We start from the raw sequence: 27,326 nt of genomic DNA on the forward strand, positions 1-27,326 counted from the left end.
TGGACCCCCACACCATGGCAGAGGCCATCTTCCCTGCAAATTCAGTGATGTCCCAGATAGCAAGCTGGTTAGCAGCTGTCCACTCTCCAGCAACCTTGCTTTCTGAGGCATGTGTTAGTTTCTTCGACCTAGGAAAAGGTAGGTCCGAGGACCTATCTTTTCCTAGGTCGAAGCTGGAACCATCCACCCCCTTCTGAGCCACAGAGGTGTGGCTGTGCCCTCCATCCACAACAGGACATCGCAGGACACACTGCAGGAAGTCCGGTATGTATACCTAAGGCTCACACAGTGGGTGCACAAGGCTTTTGTTCTAGTGCAGATCTGATGGGAGGGCTCACCAGTTCAACAAAGCTTGAAACCGGTACCAGTGTACAGTGCCCAGACTTACCAGAGAAGGTAAACCCTGACGATGTGCAATGTACAACGGGGACAAGGAAAAAGGTCTCTCTGGGCCAGTAAGAAGAGGAAAGGGAAACAGAGGGAGAAGCAATACTTGAGCCAGGTCAACGGGTATGAGCTTTCAAGTCAGGTAGACCTGGGGGTGAATATTCCTGGCTTTTCCACCAACCAGCTGTGGAGCCTTGAGCACATCTGGCCCAGAGCTGGCCCCAGCCCATACTTACTGAATTGAGCAAGTGCTGAACGAAATTCTCTGAGCATTTCCTCATCTGCCAACCAGTAATGCAATTTCTACCTTGCAGATTTTAGAGGAATGAGAAAACACACAGTGCTAAGAAAAACAGACACAAGACATGCAGCAGGCTGGGGACCAGAGTTCTAAAGCAAGTTCTGCCTAACCTGGCAGGAACATTCTCACACCAGGGAACATGAGTTCCTGGACTCTGTCTGGGGCCAGGTTAGGAGGCGGGTGGGTGCAGCAGAGCAGGGCAGGGGCAGGGCCAGGCACTGAAGCGAGGCCACAGCCTGGAGCGAGCCAGTTCCTGGTGGCTGTTGGGTGGCTCAGACAGCTCCTTGCCTCCCCAGCCATGGTTCTCCCTTTGCCCTGGCTCTCCCGAAGTTGCTGCCGTCGCCTCCTCCTACCATCCTGGCCCCCAGCACTCCAGGGCTCCTGGAGGTGCTGCTCCCAGGGTCCCAAGGCAAGCACAGAAAAGACGAGCTCCACAGGCACTGGGCAGACGTCACCTTCCAGGGTAAGTGGCGCCAAGAGTGAGGGTGGAGAGCGTGAGGGCAAATTTGTACTGGGGGCAGGGAATCCCCTCCATCTCACCCTGTACCACAGGCCAGCTGGATGCAGACACTACCGCCACCCCTAGAGCATGCTGCCTAGTTCCTCAGTTCCCCAGCACCCCCACCCCACTCCAGACCTCAGAGCACCCTTTACCTACACCCCTCCCTCCCTGCACAGTCCACGAAGTCCTTGAACAGGCATTTCCCCTCATCCAACAGTTAATTATTTCTCAGGGGGGGTTGGGACAGCCAGTCCTCCCCTTCCCATACGTCGCACAGAAGTCCAGTTACAGCCCCTGGGCTGTGATCTCTAACTTTCCCCCTCCCCCCAGGCCTATGCCTAAGACAGGAAGCAGTCCAGATGTACTGCTGGCATTGCAGTACAGATGACCTTAAACTAATGGGGCTGAAAAACAGGAAGGAGGCAGTGAGCCTCAGCCCCCTGCCCTGGCTGATGCTCTCTCCCTAACACCCTCCTCTCCCAGGACCCCTGGCCCCGCCCCACAGCTGAGCTGGCCCAAGCTGAGGAGCTGCTGGAGCAGCAGTTGGAGCTGTACCAAGCCCTGCTCGAAGGGCAAGAGGGGGCCTGGGAAGCCCAGGCCCTGGTGCTCAAGATCCAGAAGCTGAAGGAACAGATGAGGAGACACAGAGAGAGCCTGGGAGAAGACGCCTAAGCTTTCCACCAGTTGCCCCTTCACCCTCCTACACTGGAAATACTGCACACTACCCTCCCCAGCCCTTCGATCAGAAACATCCCAGCCTCTCCCAGGCCACTAAGGAAACGGAAGAAACCACCACAAAGGGCCAGAAATTTGAAAGTAGTGAGAAGCCACTGCAGTCTTTTCAGTAACATCCCCCAGTCTGACACCTCCTACTGACCTCCGCCCCACAGCAGTGTACACAGTCCCCACGGGAATTTACTCTGGATTATGCCCTAAAATAGCCTCAGCCCAAATCCAATAAAGGGACGGAGCGCTTACAGACACCACAGACGCATGTGTTTTTTAGTTTTGTTAAAAAAAATTCTGACAAATCAGGGAAATGGGGGTTTAGGAGTGGTGGCGATGCAAAACAGGGAAGCCATGGGGTGGGGCACGGGGTCGTCAAGGGTAGGCGGCAGCAGTGTCTCCTTCACCCCCACGCCTGGCATCATCTCCTGAAGAGGAGCAGACTGTCACACTCCAGGATGGGTGGGGAGTCCTCTACCGCGTCTGTTCAACTGAAGAAAAACATGGCAGTTAGAATAATGTATGGAAACGAAAAAGCTAGGTTGGTAGAAAAGGCCCCTCCGAAATACATGCAGATGTTTGTGCAGTGTGTGGGTCAGAGGATACATTTGGGGGTAAAGAAAGAAATACTTCGATGAGAAGTAATTTGATGAGAAGAGACCCCATAAAGAGGTCAACTAAACATCCCAACAGGGCATCAAGATGGGGGTGCGGGGGAGAAAACAGATGACAAATTTGTCAAGTGCCCACCATGCACCAGGGGCTTTAAGAAAAAACCCACTAAGGAACAAGGAGAACCTAAAGGACTGGGGGAGCCAGTTTCATGAGATCGTTACTCACTGTAGGAGGAGATGTCTATCTCATCAGGCAGCTCACTAATATTGACTTCAAAGCGATCCTGCACATCATTGAGAATCTTGGCATCATTCTCATCTGACACAAACGTGATGGCCAAGCCCTTGGTGCCAAACCGGCCTGCTCTGGCCACCTGGAAGAAGACAGATGATAGAACTGGTAGACCCCAAAGAAGGAAGACACCCAAGAGGAGGGATGAAGATGTACGGTATGAATAAAGAAACTAAGGGGGTGGGAGAGGACCCTGGGATACCTTCCGGGTGCGGGGCTTACCCGATGCAGGTAGGTGTCAGAATCCTCAGGCATGTCGTAGTTAAAGGCAATGTTCACCCGCTCAATGTCCATGCCTCGGCCAAACAGGTTGGTAGCCACAAGAATTCGTCGTTGAAAATCTTTAAACTGCTGATACCGAGAAAGCCTTTGTGAGAAAGGAAAGCAGAAAAATGTTGAGATTCCTCACTCTCAAGGGTCTCTTTTCCTCGCAAGGACACAAAGCATCTTCCCCATCTCTGACTCACCTCTCCTCCTGAGGCATCCCACGGTGGATGGCAATAGCTGGGAAGTTCTGCTCCACCAGGAGCTGGGCCAGGGCAATGCAACGCTGCACAGACTTCACAAATATCACCACCTGTGTGTGTGTGTGTGTACGTATAAGATTGGGGGGGATGTGCGTCCATGTGGGTGTGTGTGAGAGAGATTACGTGCAAGAGTTTTCAGTAATTACACTCTTCTAAAAGAACTCCTCTTAGTCCCCATCACATATTTCCTCTTCTGCTCTAAATATTACTTAGCCTTTCCCTCTTGGCTCTGATTTTTCCTGAGCAGACAGACATGCTGCAGAGAAGGTATGGAAAACAGGAACTAAAATTACCAGACATATTAGGAGACAAGGATGAAGCCACCTCATGAGTGGTAAAAATTTGAACTAAAGTCTGGAAAGACCACGACCGATACTCCGACTCACCAAAACATCAAATATAAGAACCTACCCTAATTCTAGAAAGTAGTTTTTAGTGCAAGCAAATCACACAACAGGTAAAGTGATGGAACACTTCTCCCTTAGTAAGTAGTACAAGAAACAAATAAAATTTAAGAACCTAACAGGCCTAATGTATTTCTGCACTTTCACCAACTTATTAAAACTCTTCAAGGATTTTATAATTTGAGCTTTATTTTGTTGAATATCTACGCCAGCCATGGAAAAGCAGTTCCCACCTTGCTCACGCTCAGTGCCACCAAAAGACATTTTTCTCTCATTTAATAGAATTTTCATTTAAGAGACTTTCTCCACCATTCTCTTTCACAGGACACACATGGTTTCCTCAATAAAAGGATATATTATAGAGGTTTCTGCAACAGTTGGAGACGTGCTCATTCTCCCTACTGGACCTTGAACAACTGACCTGGTTGAATTCAAGGACATCCAGAAGGTCAAAGAGCTTCCGGTTCTTCTCGTTGTCCTTCAGTTTCACGTAGTACTGCTGCAACCCATGCAGCGTCAGCTTCGTCTCATCATCCACGAAGATCTCCATTGGCTGGGGGGGAGGCGGGAGGGAAGGGGTGGGGAACGGGAGGAGGGCAGAGTGGGGGGGTTAAACCTGGGGGGGTGGAGGAAGTTGATCTCCAATACACCCCATGGCGGGATGGGGAGAAGAGAGGAGATTGGAAACCCAACCCCACCCCCAAAAATACCCACATTTTAATGTGGTCTTTTCCACAGTAGATCTAATTTCCTTCCTATCAGTTGAGTTTTAAGATTTTCCAACTGAAAATTTTCACGGGAAAGAAACTTTGCAGGGAGGAAAAGACACAGTACAACCACCCAATGGCAAGATGCCATTACCTCAAATGGTGGTGGTGGAGGAAAGAAAACAATGGGAGGTGATTCTCCAAGAAAGAACATGATCCAAACACCTGGGAAATGATGGGAAACAGTGACTCGAGGTCAGAATAACGCCATCAGAGCTGGTTTAATATCGGTGAGAGGACAAGGACTACTCCATTTTATGCTCTCAACTACGAGAATCATATCCCTATTAGAAAGGTGGACGTCTTCCATATCCCCATTAGAAACGCGGACGTCTTCCATATCCCCATTAGAAAGGCGGAAGATCAGAATGCTTCAGTGGACATAAGTCAAAATGCCATGAAAAGAGAAGCAAAAATTACGCAAGATGAGCAACAACTTGCCCTTGGACCACAAGGAAACAGTTTTAGATAAGACTGGTCTCAACTAAAAATCAAACCACCTATACTGTTACGTGGAAGGTATCATTAAGTGGTGCTAAGAAGCAAATTCAGAGCAGCAGTTATTCACTCATCTTTAAAAACAAAACAAAACATATACACACACAACCCTTGAAGGGAAGGAAGGCAACATTTAAAAAAAAAAGGGAAAATTGACCCAAGACTCAACTCCAAAGCCCAACTTTCCTAGCACTCTTCACTAACTTGAAGACATAGTTAACATAAAACTCCAGGGTCCAAGATTTCGGGAAAGGATGTGTGTGTCATGGGAGAAAACCAGAAGCCCAATCTCAGAAGTCAGACTAGCAAAGGCAGGCTTTCCAAAGAGAAGTTCCATGGCTTCTTTCAGATCTAATTTGAGCCCCAAGTACAGCTGAAGAGTTTTGGTCCCATGGGAAGGAGCAGAGCAGGGAGGGAAAGAACACACTCCACTGCTTATACAACGGCCCCGCCTAGCCCCAGACCCTAGCACCCACCTGGTTACATCCAAGTGGAGCTCCTCACTTTACCTTTCCCATATCCAAGTATTAAAAAAAAAAAAAAAAGTGTTTAAAAAATGAAAAAAAATCTACCACCCCATTCAGAACACCCCTCCCCACCAACACAAATGGAGGGAAATAGGGAACACGGCACGCCTTGGGTTCAGGAAAAAAACCGGGAACGGAAAAAGAGGCTGGTTTGGTCCTCGGCTTCCTGGTCAGGTTCCCCGCGGCCTCCGCTGCCGCCATCCACCGCCGGGTGCCGTCCGCATTCCCCCGCCGCGCCACGGTGCTTCTCTGCTGCCGGCTCACATCAACCAAGGTTCCGGATGGGTGCGAGGAGGAGGTACGGGTGGGAAGGAGTATGGACTCGGGGACTGAGGTGCCAAAGGCCCCCACCCCTGGAGGTGGGGAGGGAGCGGATTCATCTGTGCTGTTTGCTCTTCTTTTGGACAATGCCCTGCCATCTGTCTGTCCCTCTCTTGCTCTCCTGCCACCGGGACGTTATGAGTTTGGGGAGCAGAAGGCTCCGGTTGTACGCTCGATGCCACCTTGAGGGTGCGTGGCTGTAGGGAGTGTGTAGGAGACGATGGGTGGGTGGTAGGGCAGAAAATCCTGCCCTCCCCCAAATGGGAGAAGAGGTTCAAAAATACTGTGATTAAAAAAAAAAAAAGTCGAACACTTCCCGCTCTCACGTTAACCCGACCAAGTCTTCCGGAGTTTCCCTGGCGCCCGCGCAGACCCTAACACTAACTGTCTCTGCCTCTGTGTGTCTCTTCAAGGAGTCATCACTCCCAAATGGGCATGTGCCCCCTTCTTGGCGCTTGAAGGACAAGGGAGTCTGGAGGAAGAGGGCGCGGAGGGGGAGGAGGCAGCGGGCGGGGAGTGGAGGGAGAGAAGGTAGAAGGGTATTTACGTCTTGCATGAACTTGCGGCAGACTGGGCGAATCTCTTTGCTCAAGGTAGCACTGAACATCATGACCTGCTTCTCATGGGGGGTCATGCGAAAAATTTCCTGGACATCCCGACGCATGTCTACAAGAAAAAGAAACTATAATAGAAGAGAAGCATATATCGTAAACAAAGACCAGAAACAGGCTTACCAATGAGGTAAAAGACTGTTGGTAAGCAAGAGTCTCGGTTCAGGGGAAGATTTGCCTCAGGCCTCTCTCTACTCTGTTTTCTCCAACCACCATATAATCATATGCATAGGAATAACACAGTGGAAAGAACAATGGATTTGGGACCAGGGTCCAGCTGTGTATTTTAACCACACAAGAAATTAGATGAAACCCCAAAGCCCACAACTAAAAAATGGGGATAAAGCCCACTGCAGAGGCTCACAAAGATAAGTCCTTTGAAAAATGCTTTACAAGGCCCTTCTCCCTATTCCTCTCTCCCCAAGCTCCAATTGTCTACAAATATCGCGCACCTATTACATTCCAGCTGTCAGAGTCCATTCCATGCTTCCTCTGGATCACACTGTCCTATCCAGTCAGGCAAATATGACATCTCTACTTGGAGCCCACCTTATAGCTCGCCATCTAGAATAGCCAAAGATCATTTGGAATGACTTATCCCTGGGGCTATGTCAATCCCTACTCTCTCATTCACCAAATTTGAGTTCTTACAAAACATCTTCCTTAACCCCACTTAGCACACCAGAATACCACACCACACAAACTCCCACAAACACCCTCCACGTTAATTCTAGAATTTAAGTCTAGAGATCTATTTGGCTATGAATTCTGACAATATATGCTGAGCTGAGGATGCCAAAAGAGTAGACTGTCTCCTCATCCAGCTCAAGTTTCTCCCCTATGACACCCACTATAGGGTTTTACAAAGGAGAATAGTGGTGTGACTAATATCCAAGATCAGCAAAGTCCCTTTTCTCAAAGATAAACATCACCAAAAGAAAGAACATAACACCTTCCTCCTTGACCACTAAGGATGCTTAAAAAGCCTAACAAAGACTGACCAGGGAAGCCAGAGCCATCAGTCATGGGTGATAGATTAAGAGTCGTCCTGGCACTAAAGTGCTCCAGTATCGAATAAACATCATTTGGCTCCAAAAGGCAACTCCCAGATCACTAGCCCAGTCCCAGCACTGCTACTCACCGAGCTGTTCAAGCATCTTATCGCATTCATCCAAGATAAAGTGTTTAATGTGTTTGAGATTGAGGCTCTTATTTCGAGCCAGGGCTAGGATGCGGCCAGGGGTCCCCACGACGATATGCGGGCAGTTCTTCTTCAGCACCTCTTCATCTTTCTTGATAGACAGACCACCAAAAAACACTGCGACCTGCCAACCCAGGAGAAAAGAGTATCTCACAAGGAAGGAAAGAATTCAACCTCCCCAAGGTTCCCATCCTTTCAGTTTACTCTAAACCAAGTCTTAGAACACTTCGGAGCTAAAGGGAACATAAGAGATCACCTAATCTAAAATTATTATATCCCCCAAACATTAAACCTAAGAAACAAAAGTGACCTGCCCTAAATTACATGGCTGATTGAGGCAGTGAGGACCAGCATTTAGTTCTGACTTAATCTAACAATCTTCCTTCCCCAAGGCCAGGCTTCACCGTAAAAACGAGGACGGCAAGAAATCACCAGAGTGTCAAGTACCAAAAAAACCTCATGGACATCAAGTTTTCCTAAATGACCCCAGATTTTTAAACTCCTTTGCATAAACCCTATGAAATTACTGATTCAGGCTAAATATACTACTCCATGTTAAAACCATTAGGGGAATGGTTGTTGAGGATCTGGGCCTTTATACTCTCTCAAATAGCACCAAAAACTCCTTTTTAGTTTCAAGGGGGAAAGATCAGACTGTCAGGACCCTAATTCTAGGGTAAATCTAAAACCATTAACTGTGGGACAAGCAGGTTTGCAACAAAACAGGAGATACATAGCATCATCTATAAAGAATTCTAGCCAAAAATGTTTAACTTGTACCAGTTAAGCTTTCAAATATAAATTTCAGTTTAGGGACTTCCCTGGCGGTCCAGTGGTCAACACGCTACGCTTCCTACGCAGGGGGCGCGGGTTCGATCCCTGATCAGGGAACTCAGATCCCACATGCCGCGTGGCGCGGCAAAGGAAGGAAGGAAGGGAGGAAGGAAGGGAGAGAGAGGGAGAGAGGGAGAGAGAGGGAGGGAGAGAGGGAAAGAGGGAGAGAGGGAGAGAGGGAGGGAGAGAGGGAGAGAGGGAGGGAGAGAGGGAGGGAGAGAGAGAGAAAGAGAAAGAGAGAAAGAAAGCAAGGAAGCTCAGTTTATAGGAAACACTGGGAGGGAAGAACAAGTTAAAACACACAAGGGAGTAACCAGACAAACCCAGAGGTAAGACATTCTGTAGAACTAGCCCAACCTCTTAAACAAATCACTGAAGCATAATTTTGAGCAAAAGAAAGAAAAGTAAGACTATGTCATGAAAATTTATATTTGATCTTGACACCAAGACCATCCTCTTTTGAGTCCGTCCACAAGGTGATGAGTCAGACCTATACAGGAAGAAGTGCAATCCTAGTCCTCTACTGAGCTCAATGACAAATGTTTCCACAGTCATTAACTATGGCAACTGTTTCCTGGTTTTCAACTTATAGAATCAACCTACCAACAAGACTGCTTGCTAAAAGGACAGAAAGTAAACCCCAATGAAACTGACCATATAAGAATACAAACATACATAACACACACACCAGCTTTGACTGTATTTAGAAAATTTAAATTAATACAGTTTTCAAATTTTAGGAGAAAAAGTGTAAACAAGCTAAATAATCTTTCACGAAAAAGTCAAAAAGGCCTTTAAGTTGACAAACTGAGAAAATAGCTCCTAATACTTGGTTTCACAGAACATCAGAACTTAAAAAAAAAGTTAACTAGTGGTATTCTGTGAAGTACTATTACACGGGAGAACAGAATCTTTTCATTATAAGGCCCTCTGGATTACCTATGCACTTTTACCAGGCACAGATACTATTTTTACTACTTTGGTTTTAAACAAATTACTTTTAGTTTAGGGCTATTACTCACACATTCCTAGTTCTACATGTAAATTAATAATCAATTATGAGGAAAATTACAACAATCTGAACAAAAATACTGTTTTTTTTCCACCCAAGGAGGGTACAAAGTTATATACATCAAGCATATATTTATGCTTCTCAAACTCCAATTACCCAAGGATCTTGTCAGAACACATATTCATACTCGGTAGGACTGGGGTGGAACTCATGCAATCTACATTTCCAACAGGCTCCCAAATGACACTGAAACCACGGGTCTGGGAACCACACCCTGAATATCAAGGTTACACAATGCACAAACATATTTATAGAACGTGTTTAAAACCAAGGCAAACTATAAAGCTTCTCCAAAATCAAAATACAGCAGACATCTCTGAAAGTACAATGCATACCCAAATGAACCCTAGAACATAAATCTCTTATACGCCTAAGTTGCAGAAACTTACTACGTACTACACGTAACTGAGATTTCTGTATAGCTATTTAACACCTGTGGGATGTGAAGACTGCTGATCTAACAAGACTCCAATGCCTCCAACTCCCCCACACCCTCACTCCCCCAGGTCTCTTTACCCTGGCTTACCTTGACGTTGGGCATGTATTTAGAGAAGCGTTCATATTCCTTGCTGATCTGAAAAGCCAACTCCCGAGTGTGACACATCACCAGTACAGACACCTGGGGGGGAAGTAGATGGAGACACACATACAGTATACCCCTTCACCAGGTATGTCACAAAAGCACACCCAGCAGATCACAGGTGACTACAATTCTGGATCTAAATCATTAACCCCGTGATTACTACAGAATACTCTCATGGTTATTGGTCAAGGACGATAAAGGTCATCTTAACAACAAGCACTCCCGGCTCTGAATGCATCATGTAGCTGAGACAAAAATACCCTTCCTGAATATTACTAGCCAAAATGCCTTCCCCAGCACTCTCCCCAAGTGTCTCTCCCCAAGTGTACCTGCCCAGTAACTGGCTCCAGTTGTTGCAGTGTAGCCAGCACAAACACCGCCGTCTTTCCCATGCCTGACTTGGCCTGGCATAGGACATCCATTCCCAGGATGGCCTGAGGGATGCATTCATGCTGGACTAGAAGTAAGGAAAAAAAAGATAAATTAGTCTCCAGAGAACTCCACCACCTTTTTCACCAGGCCAAACCCGTTTCTCACCACTCAATTCTTAAGTTGTTCTTGTCAATTTCCAGACCCTTTCTACCTCTCTGCCCTCTCAGTCAAGTGATTCCCAAATCAGACCTTCCCAGTTCCTTCTAACATAGCCTCTTCCAGCTCCAGGGCCCAAAGTCCTGCTAACAACCCTCTTGCATCTACCAATTGGACGCCTTAGGTGCTCCTGATTCTGTCTGAATGTTCCTTAATCTGTAGCAATCCATGAATTTTGAGTGCCTGCTACAGGCCATTTCTCATACTTAGATTGTCATGCTTTGGGGCACATAAGCCTGCAACAACCTTGAACAAAATGCAGAACTTGGTACCTGACCCAAAAGCCAGCCATCCTTAGACCAGCCATAAAGGTTTCCAGAGACCAGAGTTGGCTTGGCCCAAGGGTCCAACCAGCTCCTCTCTGGAAATTTTAAATTAAAAGTCAGAGAGACAAAATTAAAAACAGGCAAGAAAAACAGCCACTCCAAGTTGCTTTTAGATCACCAGCACTTACATGCTATCATGAATGAAAGACCAACTTATATAAACCTCTTCTATTGCTAAAATAGTTTTTGGTACTTATTTCCTGATCTATCCTGAATATAAATCTGTATCACCTGAGGGACCATGACCATACTGTTTCCTGTATCCTTAAAGACCCTAATGAATACTCCATGCCCAACAGAAAATTTACCTTCTGATGGATGCTCAAAGCCACAGTCAACAATGGCCCGGAGCAACTCTGGCTTGAGCAGAAAGTCACGAAAGCCAGAGCTGTGAATGGAAACGTAGGAGCCCTTGACATCCTTCTTGGCAGGGGCCTCAGCCCCATCTCCCCCAGCTGCTGTCTCCACCTCATCATCTTCATAATCCAAGAGCTCATTGTCCACATCGTTCTCTGCCATAACTGGGCCGGCAGGGGGTGAAGGGGAGGGGTCTCTGGATGAGTTCACGCAGAATAAGGGAAGACAGAGAAGGAAAGTGGGGGCTTGAGGAACAGTAAAGGAAAAGAAACACACTAGTTTCTGACAGAAGAGCTGGGGAAAAAAAAAAAAACAGAGAGAAAACTCATCAGTCATGAGCAGAGCCTTCACCATCTTTTCCATCCCCACATTCTTTCCACTTTCCCTAAACTAGGAAACATTTTCCTGGAAAAAAAATAATAAAGAAGGACAAGACATAAAAGCGAAAGGCAAACATTATACAGGGAATGGGAAAAGTGGGCCTAGGGGAAGTGGTTAGGACATAAGTTCCCAAAAAGACAGGATCAGAGAAGCAGAAACCGGAAAGTTGGAAGGGCAAAACCGACTTACAAATTCCTGGTCTGTGACAGTAACAAGAAAAAAAAATACATGTTTGAAAAACAGAATACTATTAATGACTTAAAATGGAGAATGGAGATGAAAGTGACAAAACGAAAAGTCCTCAACGGAAGACCTTGTGCTTTCCCTATAATCTCAAGGTGTCGACAGCAGCCATCAGTCAAGGGTGATAGATTACGGTCGTCATTACGCAAAGCGCTCACTTTTCAAAATGAAAACATCATGTGGCTGCCATCCACCTCTCGCAGCATTCCAGCCTCCCACTCCTCAATAACCTCCTTCTGGCGTTTAAGAAATCCTTGTGTAATTAATGGCGGAGAGAGAGGCTTAGAGAAATGGCTCGGCCGGGAAAAAACCCACTCCTCCATCATACGATGAATTAAAAAAAACACAGTAGTTAAGAAAGATGTATCCTCGTTCCGGCTAACAGAAGCTTTACCAAGTGACCTCCCATCACCGTTATGTTACTCCTCGGTGTAACTCATTTCCGAAAACACACAACGACACCACTCGTAAACATTTGGAAAACACTCCAGATAATGGTGGGCAGTCCGAGGTGAGAAAAATCCAACTAGGCCCACAAATCGGTACTCCTTCCATTCCCACCGCGGACCGAGAGATAAGCGGGAAAGTGGGAAGAGCCCCGCCCTCTGCAAATGCCCAGGACCAGAAGACGCCTAGCGCCGCCTCTCACTGTCGCTGGGTTCTCAGGTAACCGAGGGGCCCACCGAAAGAGCGAGGAGCAAAGGAAGCACAATGGCGCCGGGGCCACCATCTTGGATTGGGCCCCCCTGGATTCCCTACCTCCCCCCGAAGTTTCTTGATCTCGAGGGATGCAAGTGATGGAAGTAACGACCCAATCAGACTCCAGCGACCAGACCATAGCCTGTACAAGGGTTATCAGGAGGCCGTGCGACAGGATAGCCGCAGAGAAACGCAGATGGAGGCGGATGGTGCCGAAGGCCAAAGCTTACCTGAGCAAGGCGAAGGCGTATGGCGGCGGCAACAGCGACGAAGGAGGGAACCTGCCTTCACTTCCGGTTCCCGGCTTCCCTCTACCCCGGCCTCCCGCCTTACGACCGCGCAGACGTAAGGGACCGGAAGAAGGACCTTCCACGGTTCTATAGTTCCGCGCGCTCCTGGGTTGCCTTTAGAAAATGCCTGTGTGGAAAAAAAAATTTTTTTAAGCCACTTCTAACTTCTCCGCTACTGCCAGTAACAAAAGGCATAAAGGAAACTAGCATCCTCCCCATTGTTATCTTTTTTCTCTTGTCCTGCTCTTTTCCACGCCTCTCTCTTCATTTACGTTCTTGCCACGCAGGCCTTCTCTCTGGGCACCCCTCCATGGGCGCAGGAAGACCCAAGGTGGCGGGATTTCGAGTTCCCACGGGGTCCTTGGCCCGGTAGTCAAGGTGACCTGGGGGCGTTGGCGCTGGAGCTAGGGAACAACCGGCCCCAGGTGTGGGAAGTGAGTAGTGCTCACGAGTCCTACCCCTACCCTTTCCTCAGCCATGGAGCCGGTGGACGGCATTTGCCTAAAGTAATGTTGGCCGATGTAGCTGATGCCTTAAGGGCCCTGAGGTTCGTGGGCCTGGGCTGGAATCAGGAAGGGGTTCTGAATCCACTGAGTGGGGGACAGGGTCTAGACTCTGCCCCAAATGTTAACGATAAACGGTAGGGCTTGAGGGTTAAATAACTTTTTACAAATGTTGTTAATTCTACCAGAATGTGCTTAGCCCTGCCCCCAATAGCCCCTTGGTTCAGCCTGGATTTTTTTCCTGAATGAAACATTTGATATCTCCCGCCCCGCTTTTGTATGCTACATAAGTCAGATGTGACTTAACAAAACTGACAACAGACGTTTGGCCCTTTACCTGTTATCACACTTAACCATTTAACACCAAGGTGCACCCTTATTCCCATGCTATATCAAGCAAACAGATTCAGAGAAATAAAGCAACATTTCCAAAGTAATACAGCTAATAAGGTGACAGAGCCAGGATGTAAACACCTCTTTATTCTCTACTGTATCCTGACTCCCTGCTTAAAGAGTCTGGTTAGTAAATACACACTACAGATTACCTCACTGGTTCAAGTGCTTGGTGAAGTAGGCTCGTTTTCTGTGGCCAAAAGAAATAACAGTGATCCAAGGATGATGTTACAGAAGCGCAGTTTTTCAAACCCACAATATTAATCTTTTTCAACAGTATTTATCAACTGCCTGTCCTGTGCCAAGTGCTATCCTAAGATCTGGGGACACAACAGTGAACAGCCCTGTCCTCACAGAGTTCACATAACAGGGGAGACAACACATGAACATGTCAAGTATCGATAGGTGCTATGAAGGAAAATAAAGCAAGGTAAGGGGCAGAGTGCTTGTTCCTACACCCCAGCTCTTCTCTACCGTTACCATCTATAGTCCTCAGGTTCACAAAGGAGGAGCCACGTGTTTCTCACTTTAGAGAAAAAATGATGTACCATTTGCTTTTGTTTCTCAAAGCTCCAACACCTTTTGGGTGTTTGGGGAATACATAAACAAGGAACAAGAGTGACTGAAAATGAGAAATGATGGAGCAAAAGGAGGCTGATTCCACCCAGCAATTGATTTGCCCATAATTATTTTATTGACACTTTTTCATTGTTACAAAGGTAAAGTAAGGTGTTGAGGATGTAGAAAGGAAGGCCATGCACATGCGGGACACAGCATCACTTTAGATCTCAGGAAGCAGTAATAAGCATCTGATGGGTCTTTGGGGAAACAGGAAAAGGGGGAAATCCAATAAAGAGAAAGACCAACTTAACAGAGACAAAAAGAGAGGCTAAGAAATGCAAACATCTTCCTGGAACCACAGAAGAGAGGCTAAATGAGGCCATCATTTCATCTTTTCAGGGATAATAAGGTCTTTGGGGAAAGAGAGGTGGGAAGAACCAATTTTTTAGAGAATTTTTAGGGTCACAGAATGAATGAGTAGAATTACAAAGCCACAGACAGAAGTGAGAAAACAGCTGTGTTTAGGTTTTGGAAGGTGGGCAGAGAGTAGTAATAATATCACAGGTTTGCCATTTATTGAATCACAGCTACTACATGCTGGAAACCATGCTAGGCTCTTTATAGAATGATTCCTAATCAATGCAACACCCCTGCAAGGTAGGCATTATTGCATTATTATTATTATTCCAACCTTGTGACGGACACTGGGGTTACAGTTTAAGTAGCTTGTTCTTGTTGCCCAGCCAGCAAGTGGCAGGGTCAGAAGAGGGACCCGAGCCTGCCAGGCTCTGAAGTCAGAGTGTTTTCCGCATCCCTACTTCTCCATGCTACAAATTTCACAGAGGGGCTGGGTGAGGGTGACTTGGCAGTTTCCAAGCTCCCAGTGAAAGAACAATAAGGAGATTCAGGTCTGAGCAGGATATTTATAAATTTCACAGGAGAATTATTGGATCCTGCTTCCTAGAATTTTTAGGGAATGCAAGGGAGAGAAAGGATTATGGTGGGAGTTGATTTTCACTTGGGGATTTCTTTGCAGGAGGGAACTGGCAGGAGGAGTCAGGCCCTAGGGTGGGTCCTAGGCAGCAATCCGGTAGTTGGGGTGGACCTGGGGCCTGACGTCACAGACCATGCCAAGAAGCTGGGCCAGGACACGTTCGCGGCTTCTCTGCTGGGAGCTCTGCATGCCCTGCACCTGGCGCCTTGTAGCCTGCTCCACCTCAGCTGACAGATTCCCTTGGGAGCCCATGGCCTGGTGGGTGGGAGAAAGGGTGGAAAAGAGAAAGGAGAAAGCAGAAACAGAGAAAGAAGCATCCACGCATGTGGAGGGAAGGATCCTGGAGCAAGACCAGGAAGAAAGGCCCTCTCCAAAACCACTCCCATCCATGGAAACATCTAGACACTGAAGAGACCAACATAATGCCCTCTCCCCTAGGACCTGACATGCAGCATCATCCTACAACAGACCGTACCATCCCCACCACCTCACCACCCATGCCCATAAAACTCTGCCCTCCACCCCAAATATCATCATACTCTACAGAGACTGTGGCAATCCCCCCCACCTCCACAAGCTGTACAAGTCGTTCAAAACTCCCAGACTCTCTTACACATCACAAAGCTTGACCAATATCATGGTCTTCATCAGGTCCCCTTCAGCCCTTTACTACCTTATTTTCTTGTGGAATCACCCTGTACACACCTCACCAGATATGCCCACCAACTTGCACCCTGGGGTCCCATCCCAGCCTCCCCTACGACTTACTGCCTGCTGCTTGCTCTGGAATTCCTGCTCTCTCTCTCTGCGGTATTGCTCCACTTCCATCTGTGCCTCCTCCTTTGCCTGTTTCAGACGCCGGGCCTTCCCTGGAGGCAGGAGAAAGGACTGAAAGTGGGGGTAGACCCCACACACACAAAATGTGAGAGCAGGGGTCAGTCCCTCCCAAAACGTTAGTGCCTTCTCTCAGCCAGCCAAGAACTAGATTCTGACACCCACCCATTTCTTTCCTCCTAATAAGCGCCCCCAGCCTCCCTCCCCCCGCCCCACCAGCCTTGGGTTATCCTAAGGACTCAAATGTTTGCTGTCCTTCCACCCCCAGTTTTCTTTCCAGATTCCTAAGGGAGAAATAAGGAGACTCACTCTTTCTGGCATCTGCCACCTTCTCAGCCGCCCGCTTCTCGGCTTGCAGGAGCTGCTGGATACCCTGGGATTGACTGGCCATTTCTGTCGTTATGACCGATGCCGTTTCGGAAGCTACCAAGGTACCAGATGGCTCCCACTTTTCCCCTCCCCCCACACCGCCTACTCCTCCTCCTCCTCCTCCAGCTGTTTGCTGCAGCCTTCCACTACCCCTGGGTCTTAGTGCTCCCCTTTTCGCTCAGCCTCCTGCACCGGGTGTCTCCCCCAAACTGATCCTCCCATTGATGGCTGGTCCTCCTCTCCCACCTCTCACTCTGGCAGTACCCAGAAGGACCGCCTGGGGGCAGCAGAGACCAGGTCCAAAGCTGCCTGCTAACTTCACAGCAGGTGCAGGGCTTTCCCAGTTGGAAGGTCTAGGAATGGGGGCAGGGGCCGAGAGGAGAGGGGTATTTGAGAGAGAAGGAGGCAAAGAGGGATTGAGAATGGGGTGAGGAGGTAAGGAAATTATCATGCGTGTTGTGTTGGGAATAGAGTATGCTGGGCTTCTCTGAATTCTTCCAACTCCTCTTCCTTTTTCTCCCTCCCATTTCCATCTCCTTTTTCTACACCTTTCCCAATTCCAAATTTCTCCATTCACCTCACTTGCTTTGTCCTGCGGTTGTTTTCCTTGTCTTTTGCTTCCTGTGTTTTTCTCTTTTATGATCTGCCCCTTTCTTGGCCTCACTGTGGTTTTGATTTTTCATTTTCACTGGGATTTTTATCCTGTCTTTATCTCCCCTGTTTTCTCTCTCTTCTCATCTTTCCGCCTATCACTGAACCATCTCCTCTCTCCTCCCAGTAGGCGGAAGCGGGGTTAAACCTCGAAAAAGCCCTTGCTCTTCCGTTTCCTCGCCTGTCGTCCAGTCTTCCGGTTTCAGACGGACCCTTTATCTTAAGTTCCCTAGTTTCCCCCCGGAGGCTAAGGCCAAGGAAACACCTCCCGCCCCCTCGGGGAGGAATGACATCCGGTAACGCGCCTCACAGTTCATTTCCGCCCTTTACCTGCGTCTCGGCTTGCGCCATTTCCGTCAGTCTAGAGTGTCTCCGCCCTTCCCGCCTCCCTTCCTCGGAGCGTCTTAAACACAGGCTTCGGGCCTACTGCTCCGGGGGTACTTAGGGGGCGGGGGGCAGGTCTGATGAGTAACCCCTCCCCCCAAGTCCCAGAGGGAGAAGCCTCTACATCTGTCTGCCGGGTACATTATATTCAATTTCTAGATCATTATTTGAAATTGTGACTTTTTAAAATTCAGATTTCTATTGATAAAAATTTCCCCCATCAGTCTCTATTTGTCTTTATTATATAACAAAGTCCTTTATTAAAAATTTACCTGGACTAATGAGCCTCTAAGTAATCATTTATCCTTTTCTCAAATTTCACATTAAAAAAAAAATGTGACCCCAGCTCCCCTCAAAATTGTTTTCAAACCTATCACCTGGTAAAGGGATGAGGGTTAGGACTGGCCTCATCTCTTGCTGAAAATGTAAGAAGAAATGGGGAACCGAAGGGAGAAACAGAGGGAGTGTCAGAGATGGAGGGGGAGGGACCATCCAAGGCTGGGGTCCTGACTGCTGCCTGTTTATCCTTCTTCCTCAGCCCAAGAGTTCCATGGCCTCCACTTCCCGTCGCCAACGCCGAGAGCGTCGCTTCCGTCGTTATTTGTCTGCAGGACGGCTAGTCCGGGCCCAAGCCCTCCTCCAGCGACACCCAGGCCTTGATGTAGATGCTGGGCAGCCTCCACCACTGCACCGGGCCTGCGCCCGCCACGATGCCCCTGCCCTGTGCCTGCTTCTTCGGCTTGGGGCTGACCCTGCCCACCAGGACCGCCACGGGGACACGGCGCTGCATGCTGCTGCCCGCCAGGGCCCTGATGGTGAGTCGGCTTCGTGGGGAACAAGGTCATGAGCAACTGGTGGGGTCTGAGATGAAGGCCAGTGGTTGAAAAATAAGCTAGTTATTTGGTCATGGGACTTAGGGAAATAGTTGACCAAGTTGGCTTGTGGCTGTCATTTGTGCCTTTACATTATTGAGCTACCATTGTCTGAAGAGCCCAACATTCCCCAAACAGCAACTAGTATTCAAATTACACATCTCTCTAGATTAGTAGGTACTTTGTCTCTTGACTGGTTGTTTGCCTGTAGTGTGAAAAGCAGGATAGAGGGTACTCTCTGCAGTTACATTGCCTGGGTTCAAATCCCAGCTCCACACTTAATAGCTGTGTATTCTTGGCAAGTTTCTAAACTTGCCTGATGCTTCATTTGCCCATCTGCAAAATTAAGTAATAGCAACCATTGCTGTGTGCCAGACACTTCTCACAAAGCAACTCATTTAATCCTTACAACTACCCTATGAAGGTATAAGTACTAACATCATCCCCCATTTCTCAGATGAGGAAACAGCACAGAGAAGTTTAAGTACTTTGCCAAAGTCACACAGCTATTAAGAGCAAGGGTTGTATCCCAGACAGCCTAACTAGACTGCCTATGCTCTAACCTGTGAGATACTTTATAGAATTATACAGTAATAACGCCTGTGTTCAAAGCACCCATGCTGTGACATGTTTTGAGAATCAGCTGACACAGTACATAATTAGAGCACTTGGCACATGATAAACACTCTAGATACTGGCCATTGTTCCTGTGGTTATCAACAGACCCATACTCTTTCACCCACAGTTCTGAAACTCAGAAACACTCTGAGAACCAAACATTTTTCATCAGTCTGCCACCAAACTCATTTGGTAACAAAACCTAACATAAACTAAAGCTAGGCTATTTATGATGTTTTTATCCTACTGATGTCAATATTCATATGTTTCACTGCAGAAACATTCACGTGTTTGGTTACTGGGGCTACCCAGTCTCTCCCGGGCTACATAATATACAGTGTACAGTTGTCCCTTGGTATCCGAGAGGGATTGGTTCAAGGATCCCCCTCCCAAGATACCAAAATCCACAGATGCTCAAGTCCCTTTTATAAAATGATATGCTATTTGCATATAGCCTACAAACCATCTTCCTGTATACTTTAAGTCATCTCTAGATTACTTAAAATACCTAATACAATGTAAATGCTATGTAAATAGTTGCAGGGAAGCAGCAAATTTAAGTTTTGCTTTTTGGAACTTTCTGGAACTCTTTTTTCCTGAATATTTTAGGTCTATGGTTGGTTGATCCTGCGGATGTGGAACCTGAGGATATGGAGGGCCAACTATATGTATACTTTCAGATCAACTCTATCAAATCCCAAAAATATCTGCATTCTGGAAAGCCTGTGATATTGAGGGTTTCAGATGGGGACTTGTTGATACATTAGTGGCAGCGGAGGCAGCTCTGCAGAGGTACAGCCCTCCTAGGAAAATAACAGGTGAAACCCCTTTCCCCTTTTAGAGATTTTCCTTCTGTAATAAGAACATTAGATGAAAACCTTTAGGTTGGGACGAACAACCTGAACTCAGTTTGATTGCTATTATCATCCCCCAGCTCCCCAAGAATACACAGGAACCTCACCCACATCCCTGAAACCTCCCCCATATAGTCAAAAATCCCCTTTTCTTTAATTCCCCTAACATAAGTGAGATAGGCTGCCCTGTTCAGATTTTTTTTTTTTTTAACTGAGAACAAAGAGAGGAGGTTTACAAAGCGCAGGCACCTAACTCGACAGTTGACATTGTACATGGCAACAGAGCAGAGTGCCCTGAGGCCGACCTCAGACCCCGTCCAAGCTCCAGCTCTGCCACTTACAGGCTATATGACAGGGATATGCAGCTTAGCCTCTATGAACCTAATTTGCTTCTCTAAAATGGAGGTTGTGGCGAGTAAGTGAGGCAAGCACTTGGCAGTTTTGGTCCTCACTAGATGATAAGTATTGTTATTTTTATTCTTGTATTATTCAATTAAGGCTTTTTAACTAACAGAAATGTCTCTTACAGTATGGTAGGTGCTTCCTTCATTGTACTGAATTCTAAGAATCATGTGAGAATGACATTATGGTTGCATTTACAGATGAGGAAAGCAGGGCCCAGAAGGTTCAGGACCTTGCTGAAATCTCACCTACACTCAGGTCACTCCCTAGCCCTCTCAGGCCTTCCTTCCTCCTGGTCCCCTGCCAGCCCTACCACCAGGTGGCCTTCTAACTCCTTGGTAGAAAGGCCTGTCTCTAGAGACCACTCTGCCTTAAAATGCAGATATTTCCTTTGAACAGATGAAATGACCCAGAATCTCCTGGGGGAGGGTAGGTTCCCTTCAGTTCCCATGTTAAGGGATGTGCCAGTTCACGCTGAATTGGCTGGGCTGGGTTGTCACACCTAGTGAGATGCCAGTGAATGGCCACTACCTTTGAGGCTTTTGGTAACACCTCATGGGGAGGTGGTCTTAGCTGTCAGAGACCCCATATAAACACACCTTAGTCCAACAATAGCCATTCTCTACATACAGCAAGAATGAGTGAACATTGAGAAACGGGGTTGTTTTCTCACAGTCTTTGCAAAAAGAATAAGTCCAAAGCCAGCTCGTGTGTTTGTTTTCTTTTTTTTTTAAATGTAACATTCACTGCACCTGTGCCAGCACAGTATTAGACATTTCCCATCCATTACCCACTTTGATCTGCTCAGTAGAAGTAGGCTGTGGCCCTGCTTTGCAGATGACTGAGCTGTCCGGTTTATGTTCTCTTTGCTTTCCAACCTTACCTCCCACGGCGAGCCCACAAACCCGGGACTCCTGCTTCGTGACTCTGTCTTCAGTGACCCCAAGCATGTTTTCAACAAACATGCTTGTTTTTTTATCTGCCTCTTGCCTATCGCCTTCCTGTCCGCCCTACTAAGTTTTCCACCTTGCTAGATTATTCTCCCTTCACAGCCCAGTGTAAGTCCCCACCTCCTCCTGGAAGCCGTCTCCAACCATCCTGCCCACTGTTACCTTTTCTTCCTGTGTCTCAGTTGTCACTCAATATAAACTTCTGGTCCGGCATTTTTAAAAAGTGTTTTGTACCAATTAGTATGAACATCTCATTAATGTAGAAATCATGTCTCATTATGGGGAGGAGAAGAACAGTGCTACCATCACTAAGAAGAAGTACATTTTTACTCCACAAAGCTTTTTTTTCACATTTATTTTTCCCAATATAAAAGTACAACATGTTAATTAAAGAACATAAGGGAAAAGTTGATCTATACTGCTAAATTGGTGGTAAAGTTGGTGTTTCAGATCACTGGAGGGGGTGGTGGTGAACTATTTAATAAACGATACTGGACCATTTGTCTTCTCTGGAGAAAAATAGTCTTACCTTACACCTGACTTAAAAGTAAATTACAGCAGATTAAACACCTATATGTGACAGGAAATGCATGGGAGGGTTTTCCCTGGGGGGAATAAAACTTGGAAGACCGTATCAAAGAAAACTTTAGCTTTATCTATGATGGTTTTCTTTTTTTTAATGATGTTGCAAAATGAAAATATATTAACATACCTTGTGGTAGGAATAGGGTTGCTTATCATACTATACTTTGTACTTTTTTCCTTTTTTTATATTTCTAGAAATATAGTAGGAAAACACAGAAGGGCATAATCTTGGAGTGGAGAAAAACCTTCCTAAGAATGAAATAAAGTCAAAAGCTGTAAAATGAAAATATTGATACAGATTTAACTACATTACAATTTTGAAAAGACAGATGGGAGAAAATATTTCCAATATACGTGACACAGACACAAAGGGTTGGTGTCTATACTATATAAAGAGCTCTCATATGTACATGTATAATTTACAGGGGAAAGTAGACAAAGAATATGAATATGAAATTTTTCATTAATAAAGTCATTTTTTTAATCTATCAGATGGGCAAAATTTAAAGGGTTGGGGATATTCAGCTTTGGTAAAGGATAACACAGGCACTCATATATTCTTTTTTTTTTTAACTTTGATAATTACCTAGTTCATTTCAAGAGTAATTGAATAATATTCTTTATCGCATATATAAAAAGATTCCTGAAAGTGATAAAGCTATAACCTCATCAGGTGCTCATATATTCTTGATGGCACAAACTTTTTGAAAGCAGTTTGGCAAAATTGCACATGTTGTTTGACTCAGAAATTCCACTTCTGAGAACCTGCCCCACAGAAGTACTGTAAGGAGTCCACAGAGACACACACATAAGACTGATCATTTTTGGAAACAAAGTCTTTCTATTGGGGGTGGGAAGATTTGTTTCATGCACACAGTGGAACACTACACAGTCATAAAAAAGAATGAGGTAGACTGTGTATACTCCTGTGGAAAATATAAATGAGGTGTTAAAATGAAAAAAGCAAGTTGCCAAACAATATATAGTAGTATGGTCGCATAACTGAAAAGAAATTGTGCATTATGTGTTTATATAAACCAAGACAAGACTAGAAGGCACCACAGCAAACTGTTAACAGTGATTAAATTTATTCTTTAGTCTTTAAAAAGAAAAGAAAATTTCATATTAATTATGTCCCTTTCACATTAAAATATCAGCTAAGGTTGGAGGAAAGCCACCCATAGTCTACCACCCAGAGACTAGAATGTTTACATATTCCCCTCCAGTCTATCTATTTCAAGCATGGGATTTGGTCTCTTTTTCACAGAGTTGTGATTGTATCCTATGTACAGTTTTGCAGCCAGCTTTTTCCACACACAAACATAATTTTTAGTGGCTATTTAATATTCTGTACCAGATTTTACTCACGATGTTTTATAGTTGGAGGCCTTACCCCTTCAAACCTATGAATTTAAAAACCTTCCACCCACCCTCACACCTGCTGTGAGCCCTGGTGGGATATAAGCCGTTGAAAGACAAGACCAGGTACTTGCTGGGAGGGACAAGTTGGGAGGGCTTGTGACAGGTCACGTCAGTACTAAAGAGAAGTGCCCCCACCCCTCGTTCTGATGTGGTTTGGGTTGGGTGATGCTCAGGTGTGCCAGGAGATGGGTGGGGGCAGTGGACCTTGGCCAGCCAAGGCTGGACCCTTCTATCTTCTGCCTTCCTGGCAGTGACAGGACAACCCTTCCTCTCTCTCATCCTTTTGCCAGGTAGCCAGTATGTTCTAGCACCACTGAATAAAGATCTAAAGACTGCCGGCCCACTTCTTCCTGCCATAGGGAGAGAAACTAGGTCCACAGGAAGGGAGGGTGCCTCACTCATCTTGCTCTGTCCTGAGAGTGCAGAGGTGGTTGGCGACCGTGGCAGGTGGCAGGCTGGCCAGGCGTAGGGTGCTGGGTGGGCAGTGAGGAGAGCAGCATGGCACTCAGCTGATGCGTTGAGGTCAGGGCTCAGGAAGAGGGGAGCTCAGGAATGTCAGTCCCTCTCCTGTTTTCCCCCAGCCTCCTGTCAGCCAGGCCCTGAGTGGAACCCTCTATCTCAGCCCCATTCCCCTGCCCTAGGTCAGCAGTCATTTGGAAAGAGTTTGCTCTGCTGCTGGGAACATTTCTATGGCTCAAATTCGTTACTGGGCTGGACTCTCTACTTCTCCGTCCCCCTCCCAGCATCCCCTGGCTAAGGCTGGCTGAGAGAAATTCCCCTGAAAATATTTATCTTACTCAGCTTATTGAAAAGCGATATAAAGAAAAGTATTAAGTATTTGTATACTTAGAATGGTACAAATCAGAGTGTTCAGGTATTTTCCCAGTCTGGAGAACATAGTTTTGGGTGAGAAGCACAATGAGAGGTATAAAGTGACAATATTTTCAAGCCAAAAATGGAATACATAGTCAAAGGGTTTTGACATCACCCTAGGTGGCTGGAGGCAGACCAGAAAATGTCATTGACGTAGTAGAGCTCCCAGGACACTAAATTAGTTTGTGAAGACGCAGGTCAGGATATTTTAAACTACCACACTTATCACGCATGTGGTAAAGTATCAATAAATATTTGTCAGTGTTGGTGATTTCCTAGCACCCAGGAGGCATCCATGTGGGCAACCCTTTCATTGCTCTAAGACCAAGAGAGTAAGTAACCTGTAGGATTCAAGATGGCGGCCCTACCGAGGAGTGAGAGTTCCAGCTAACTTTTGCTCACTGCTCTCCCACAAACAGCCTACACGGATTTCTTCCTGCCACTGCTGAGTCGCTGTCCCTCTGCCATGGGAATAAAGAATAAGGATGGGGAGACCCCAGGGCAAATACTGGGCTGGGGACCCCCCTGGGATTCTGCCGAAGAGGAGGAAGAAGATGAGGCCTCTAAGGAACGGGAATGGAGACAGAAGCTGCAGGGAGAGCTGGAGGACGAGTGGCAGGAAGTCATTGGGAGATTTGAAGGTAAGGAATCCATTTCCATCCACGGCCGCCCTTCTTCCGTACTGGCTGCTTTTCCTACACCCACTCCACGAATGCTCCCACCGGCTTCCTATGGTCCCTTCTTCTGTGCTGCCCCACCTCTCTTGCCTGTCACCTTCTCATGGCCCCTCTGCGACCACCACCTCCCACCCTCCCAAACAGATGATGCTTCCCATGAGACCCAGGAACCCGAGTCCTTCTCAGCCTGGTCAGATCGCATGGCCCGGGAACATGCCCAGAAGCGCCCGCAACAGCGTGAGGCAGAGGGAGCCTGCCGACCCCCACGGGCTGAGGGTTCCGGTCAGAGCCGGCGGCAGCAGGAGGAGGAGCAGCGGCTCTTCCGGGAGCGAGCCCGGGCCAAGGAGGAAGAACTGCGTGAGAGCCGAGCCAGGAGGGCACAGGAGGCTCCTGGGGATCGAGTGCCGGAGCCAGCCAGGGCCGGGCCCAGGGCAGAGCACCCCAGAGGAGCAGGGAGGGGCAGACTCTGGCGCTTCGGTGATGTGCCCTGGCCCTGCCCTGGCGGAGGAGACCCAGAGGCCATGGCTGCAGCCCTGGTGGCCAGGGGCCCTCCCTTGGAGGAGCAGGGGGCTCTGAGGAGGTACTTGAGGGTCCAGCAGGTCCGCTGGCACCCCGACCGCTTCCTGCAACGATTCCGAAGCCAGATTGAGACCTGGGAGCTGGGCCGAGTGATGGGAGCTGTGACAGCCCTTTCTCAGGCCCTGAATCGCCATGCGGAGGCCCTCAAGTGACCCCAGGGAAAGAGCAAGAAACTGCAGGAAGTGCAGGGCAGTAAGAAGGCTAAGGTCAGGAGACCAGTGCTGAACGGCAGAGGATGTGGGGCGGGAGCAAAACTTGTAATGAGCAGGGGTGGGGGGATGCGGGCCACCACCACTGCTCCTTGACTCTGCCATTTCCTAATAAGACCTGGTTCCACCTCTCACTCCCGGTGTCTCCTCTGCCTTTTTCCATCACTGGTTTTCATCACCCATAACATCTCCTCTCCCACTCCACCTGCCCAAACCCACAGCTCCTGCACACCTGCACCATGCACGCACACCCTAACTCGTGCCCTCAGCTGGAGACTAGGAGCCCCCTGCTTGCCTGCCCACCCGCCCACGAGGGTGGCCCTAAGAAGGCCCAGCTTGCCCTCCAGTCTCTCCGCTCCCTACACTGGGCTCCTCTCCACTCTTCAGTCAGCGGTTGGAGAAGTAGATGTGAACAGAGGCAAAAAGGGGAACAAAACCAGTTTCCCTCCCCTCCCCAGCCAGAACCACATCCTCCTCCCCACTTAACACCCCCTTCCCCCAACACAGGGCTTTCCCTCTGCTGAGTCACTGAATGATCTGAACTGGGGGCAGCTGGAGCTGGGGGACCATGAGGAGGTTGTGGGAGGATGGGGGATGGAAGCAGAAAGGATGGAGGAAGAGCCCTGTGGGGGAGTGGAATTTCGGTTGCTAAAATTAGGAGCAGGGGAAGGAGGCGGAAAGAGCCAAATTATGTAACCTGGGTTGTCTGTTCTTGGGCAACCAGGGATCCACACCCAAGGCCATTCCTCTCCTCTAGCTTCTCAGTCCCGTCTCTCCTCCTCTAGGGTCCCGATTCTCGGCTCCCTCCATCGAGCTTCTGCCGCCATCCCAAACCTGGGCTTCATCTCTGGGCAGCCCAGTCTTGGCCTTCCAGATAAACATCCCCTTTTCCTGAGGTTGAGGAAAGGGCCTGGAGGGTAGAGGGAGAGGGTCCAGGATTCCCAAGGTGGGGGGTGGGGAAGGGCACCCTCCCTTCCACTGTTCATACTCAGTCCCCACTTCAGCTCCCGGGAACTGGGGTAGGAAGTTTGCAGACAGCACCAGACCCCACCGCCACCAGCAGGACACAGAAGGAACTCAGCAAAGAGAAAGGGCAGGACTAAGGAGAGTACAGGCATGTGCTGGCACGTGCACAGTCCGCATGTTGTCTGCATCAGAGAATCATGAATCAGAACTTATTTTTCAGGTTTGGAATGGAATGCCGGTCTACACAGGAGCATCCCAGGAGTGGAAGTGGAGGGCAAGAGGTGACAGGGAGGGGAAGCCTCTGGAAGCATGGAAACATGGGGCGGGTGTGAGACCCTTGGAGAAGACAGAGAGCCAAGAGGCCCCAGGTCTCCGAGGGACCAGGCAGATGTTCAGGGGGCAGGAGGAGGAAGGGCTGGTGAGAAAGATCCTGTGAGAGGAAGCTGCTGTGATTCAGAGAAGAGACTGCGAGCTGTGAGCAACCCAGGCGTCCGGTTCCTCTCACAGGCCGGAGATTTCGGAAGTGGCATGCAAAGAGCTCAGGTTGGGAGCGGAGGCGGGGTTGGGGTTAGGACCCCT

General features: G+C 47.8%; 4 protein-coding genes and 2 non-coding genes across 12 annotated transcripts; 2 read left to right on the forward strand and 4 right to left on the reverse strand.

The window, feature by feature from the left end:
- Positions 1 to 764: 764 nt before the first annotated feature.
- MCCD1 (mitochondrial coiled-coil domain 1) lies at positions 765 to 2,160 on the forward strand. The gene is made up of 2 exons (XM_036868804.1): positions 765 to 1,151; positions 1,674 to 2,160. Exons 1-2 carry the CDS (start codon positions 828 to 830, stop codon positions 1,860 to 1,862), a joined length of 513 nt encoding a protein of 170 aa, XP_036724699.1. The 5' UTR covers positions 765 to 827; the 3' UTR covers positions 1,863 to 2,160.
- Positions 2,161 to 2,184: 24 nt separating this feature from the next.
- DDX39B (DExD-box helicase 39B) lies at positions 2,185 to 13,138 on the reverse strand. Of its 3 annotated transcripts, none has more exons than XM_036868801.1 (11): positions 12,992 to 13,138; positions 11,390 to 11,732; positions 10,497 to 10,624; positions 10,111 to 10,203; positions 7,619 to 7,802; positions 6,414 to 6,532; positions 4,175 to 4,306; positions 3,290 to 3,399; positions 3,045 to 3,189; positions 2,757 to 2,904; positions 2,185 to 2,407 (listed from the first exon to the last, which is right to left on the reverse strand). In XM_036868801.1, exons 2-11 carry the CDS (start codon positions 11,598 to 11,600, stop codon positions 2,391 to 2,393), a joined length of 1,287 nt encoding a protein of 428 aa, XP_036724696.1. In that variant the 5' UTR covers positions 11,601 to 11,732; positions 12,992 to 13,138; the 3' UTR covers positions 2,185 to 2,390. The 3 variants fall into 3 exon arrangements, with proteins under 3 accessions (XP_036724696.1, XP_036724698.1, XP_036724697.1); XM_036868803.1 differs by having other exon boundaries at positions 2,187 to 2,407; positions 12,822 to 12,993; XM_036868802.1 differs by lacking the exon at positions 12,992 to 13,138 and adding an exon at positions 12,221 to 12,374 and having other exon boundaries at positions 2,187 to 2,407.
- Positions 7,491 to 7,567, reverse strand: LOC118904580. Its single transcript, XR_005022034.1, has one exon. It is a non-coding gene; the product is annotated as a small nucleolar RNA SNORD83 (small nucleolar RNA).
- Positions 12,169 to 12,246, reverse strand: LOC118904579. Its single transcript, XR_005022033.1, has one exon. It is a non-coding gene; the product is annotated as a small nucleolar RNA SNORD83 (small nucleolar RNA).
- Positions 13,139 to 14,605: 1,467 nt separating the features above from the next.
- ATP6V1G2 (ATPase H+ transporting V1 subunit G2) lies at positions 14,606 to 16,975 on the reverse strand. 2 transcript variants are annotated; one of them, XM_036870228.1, is made up of 3 exons: positions 16,646 to 16,975; positions 16,271 to 16,371; positions 14,606 to 15,757 (listed from the first exon to the last, which is right to left on the reverse strand). In XM_036870228.1, the coding sequence occupies exons 1-3, from the start codon at positions 16,725 to 16,727 to the stop codon at positions 15,584 to 15,586; spliced, it is 357 nt and encodes a 118-aa protein (XP_036726123.1). In that variant the 5' UTR covers positions 16,728 to 16,975; the 3' UTR covers positions 14,606 to 15,583. The 2 variants fall into 2 exon arrangements, with proteins under 2 accessions (XP_036726123.1, XP_036726124.1); XM_036870229.1 differs by having other exon boundaries at positions 16,271 to 16,390; positions 16,646 to 16,761.
- Positions 16,687 to 25,915, forward strand: NFKBIL1 (NFKB inhibitor like 1). 4 transcript variants are annotated; one of them, XM_036870225.1, is made up of 4 exons: positions 16,687 to 16,767; positions 18,279 to 18,555; positions 24,736 to 24,957; positions 25,138 to 25,903. In XM_036870225.1, the coding sequence occupies exons 1-4, from the start codon at positions 16,738 to 16,740 to the stop codon at positions 25,722 to 25,724; spliced, it is 1,116 nt and encodes a 371-aa protein (XP_036726120.1). In that variant the 5' UTR covers positions 16,687 to 16,737; the 3' UTR covers positions 25,725 to 25,903. The 4 variants fall into 4 exon arrangements, with proteins under 4 accessions (XP_036726120.1, XP_036726121.1, XP_036726119.1 ...); XM_036870226.1 differs by lacking the exon at positions 16,687 to 16,767 and adding an exon at positions 17,089 to 17,140; XM_036870224.1 differs by lacking the exon at positions 16,687 to 16,767 and adding an exon at positions 17,671 to 17,877 and having other exon boundaries at positions 25,138 to 25,915.
- The last annotated feature ends 1,411 nt before the right edge of the window (positions 25,916 to 27,326 follow it).

The sequence above is a fragment of the Balaenoptera musculus genome, chromosome 11 (genome assembly GCF_009873245.2).
Source record: "Balaenoptera musculus isolate JJ_BM4_2016_0621 chromosome 11, mBalMus1.pri.v3, whole genome shotgun sequence".
Lineage (NCBI taxonomy): Eukaryota > Metazoa > Chordata > Mammalia > Artiodactyla > Balaenopteridae > Balaenoptera > Balaenoptera musculus.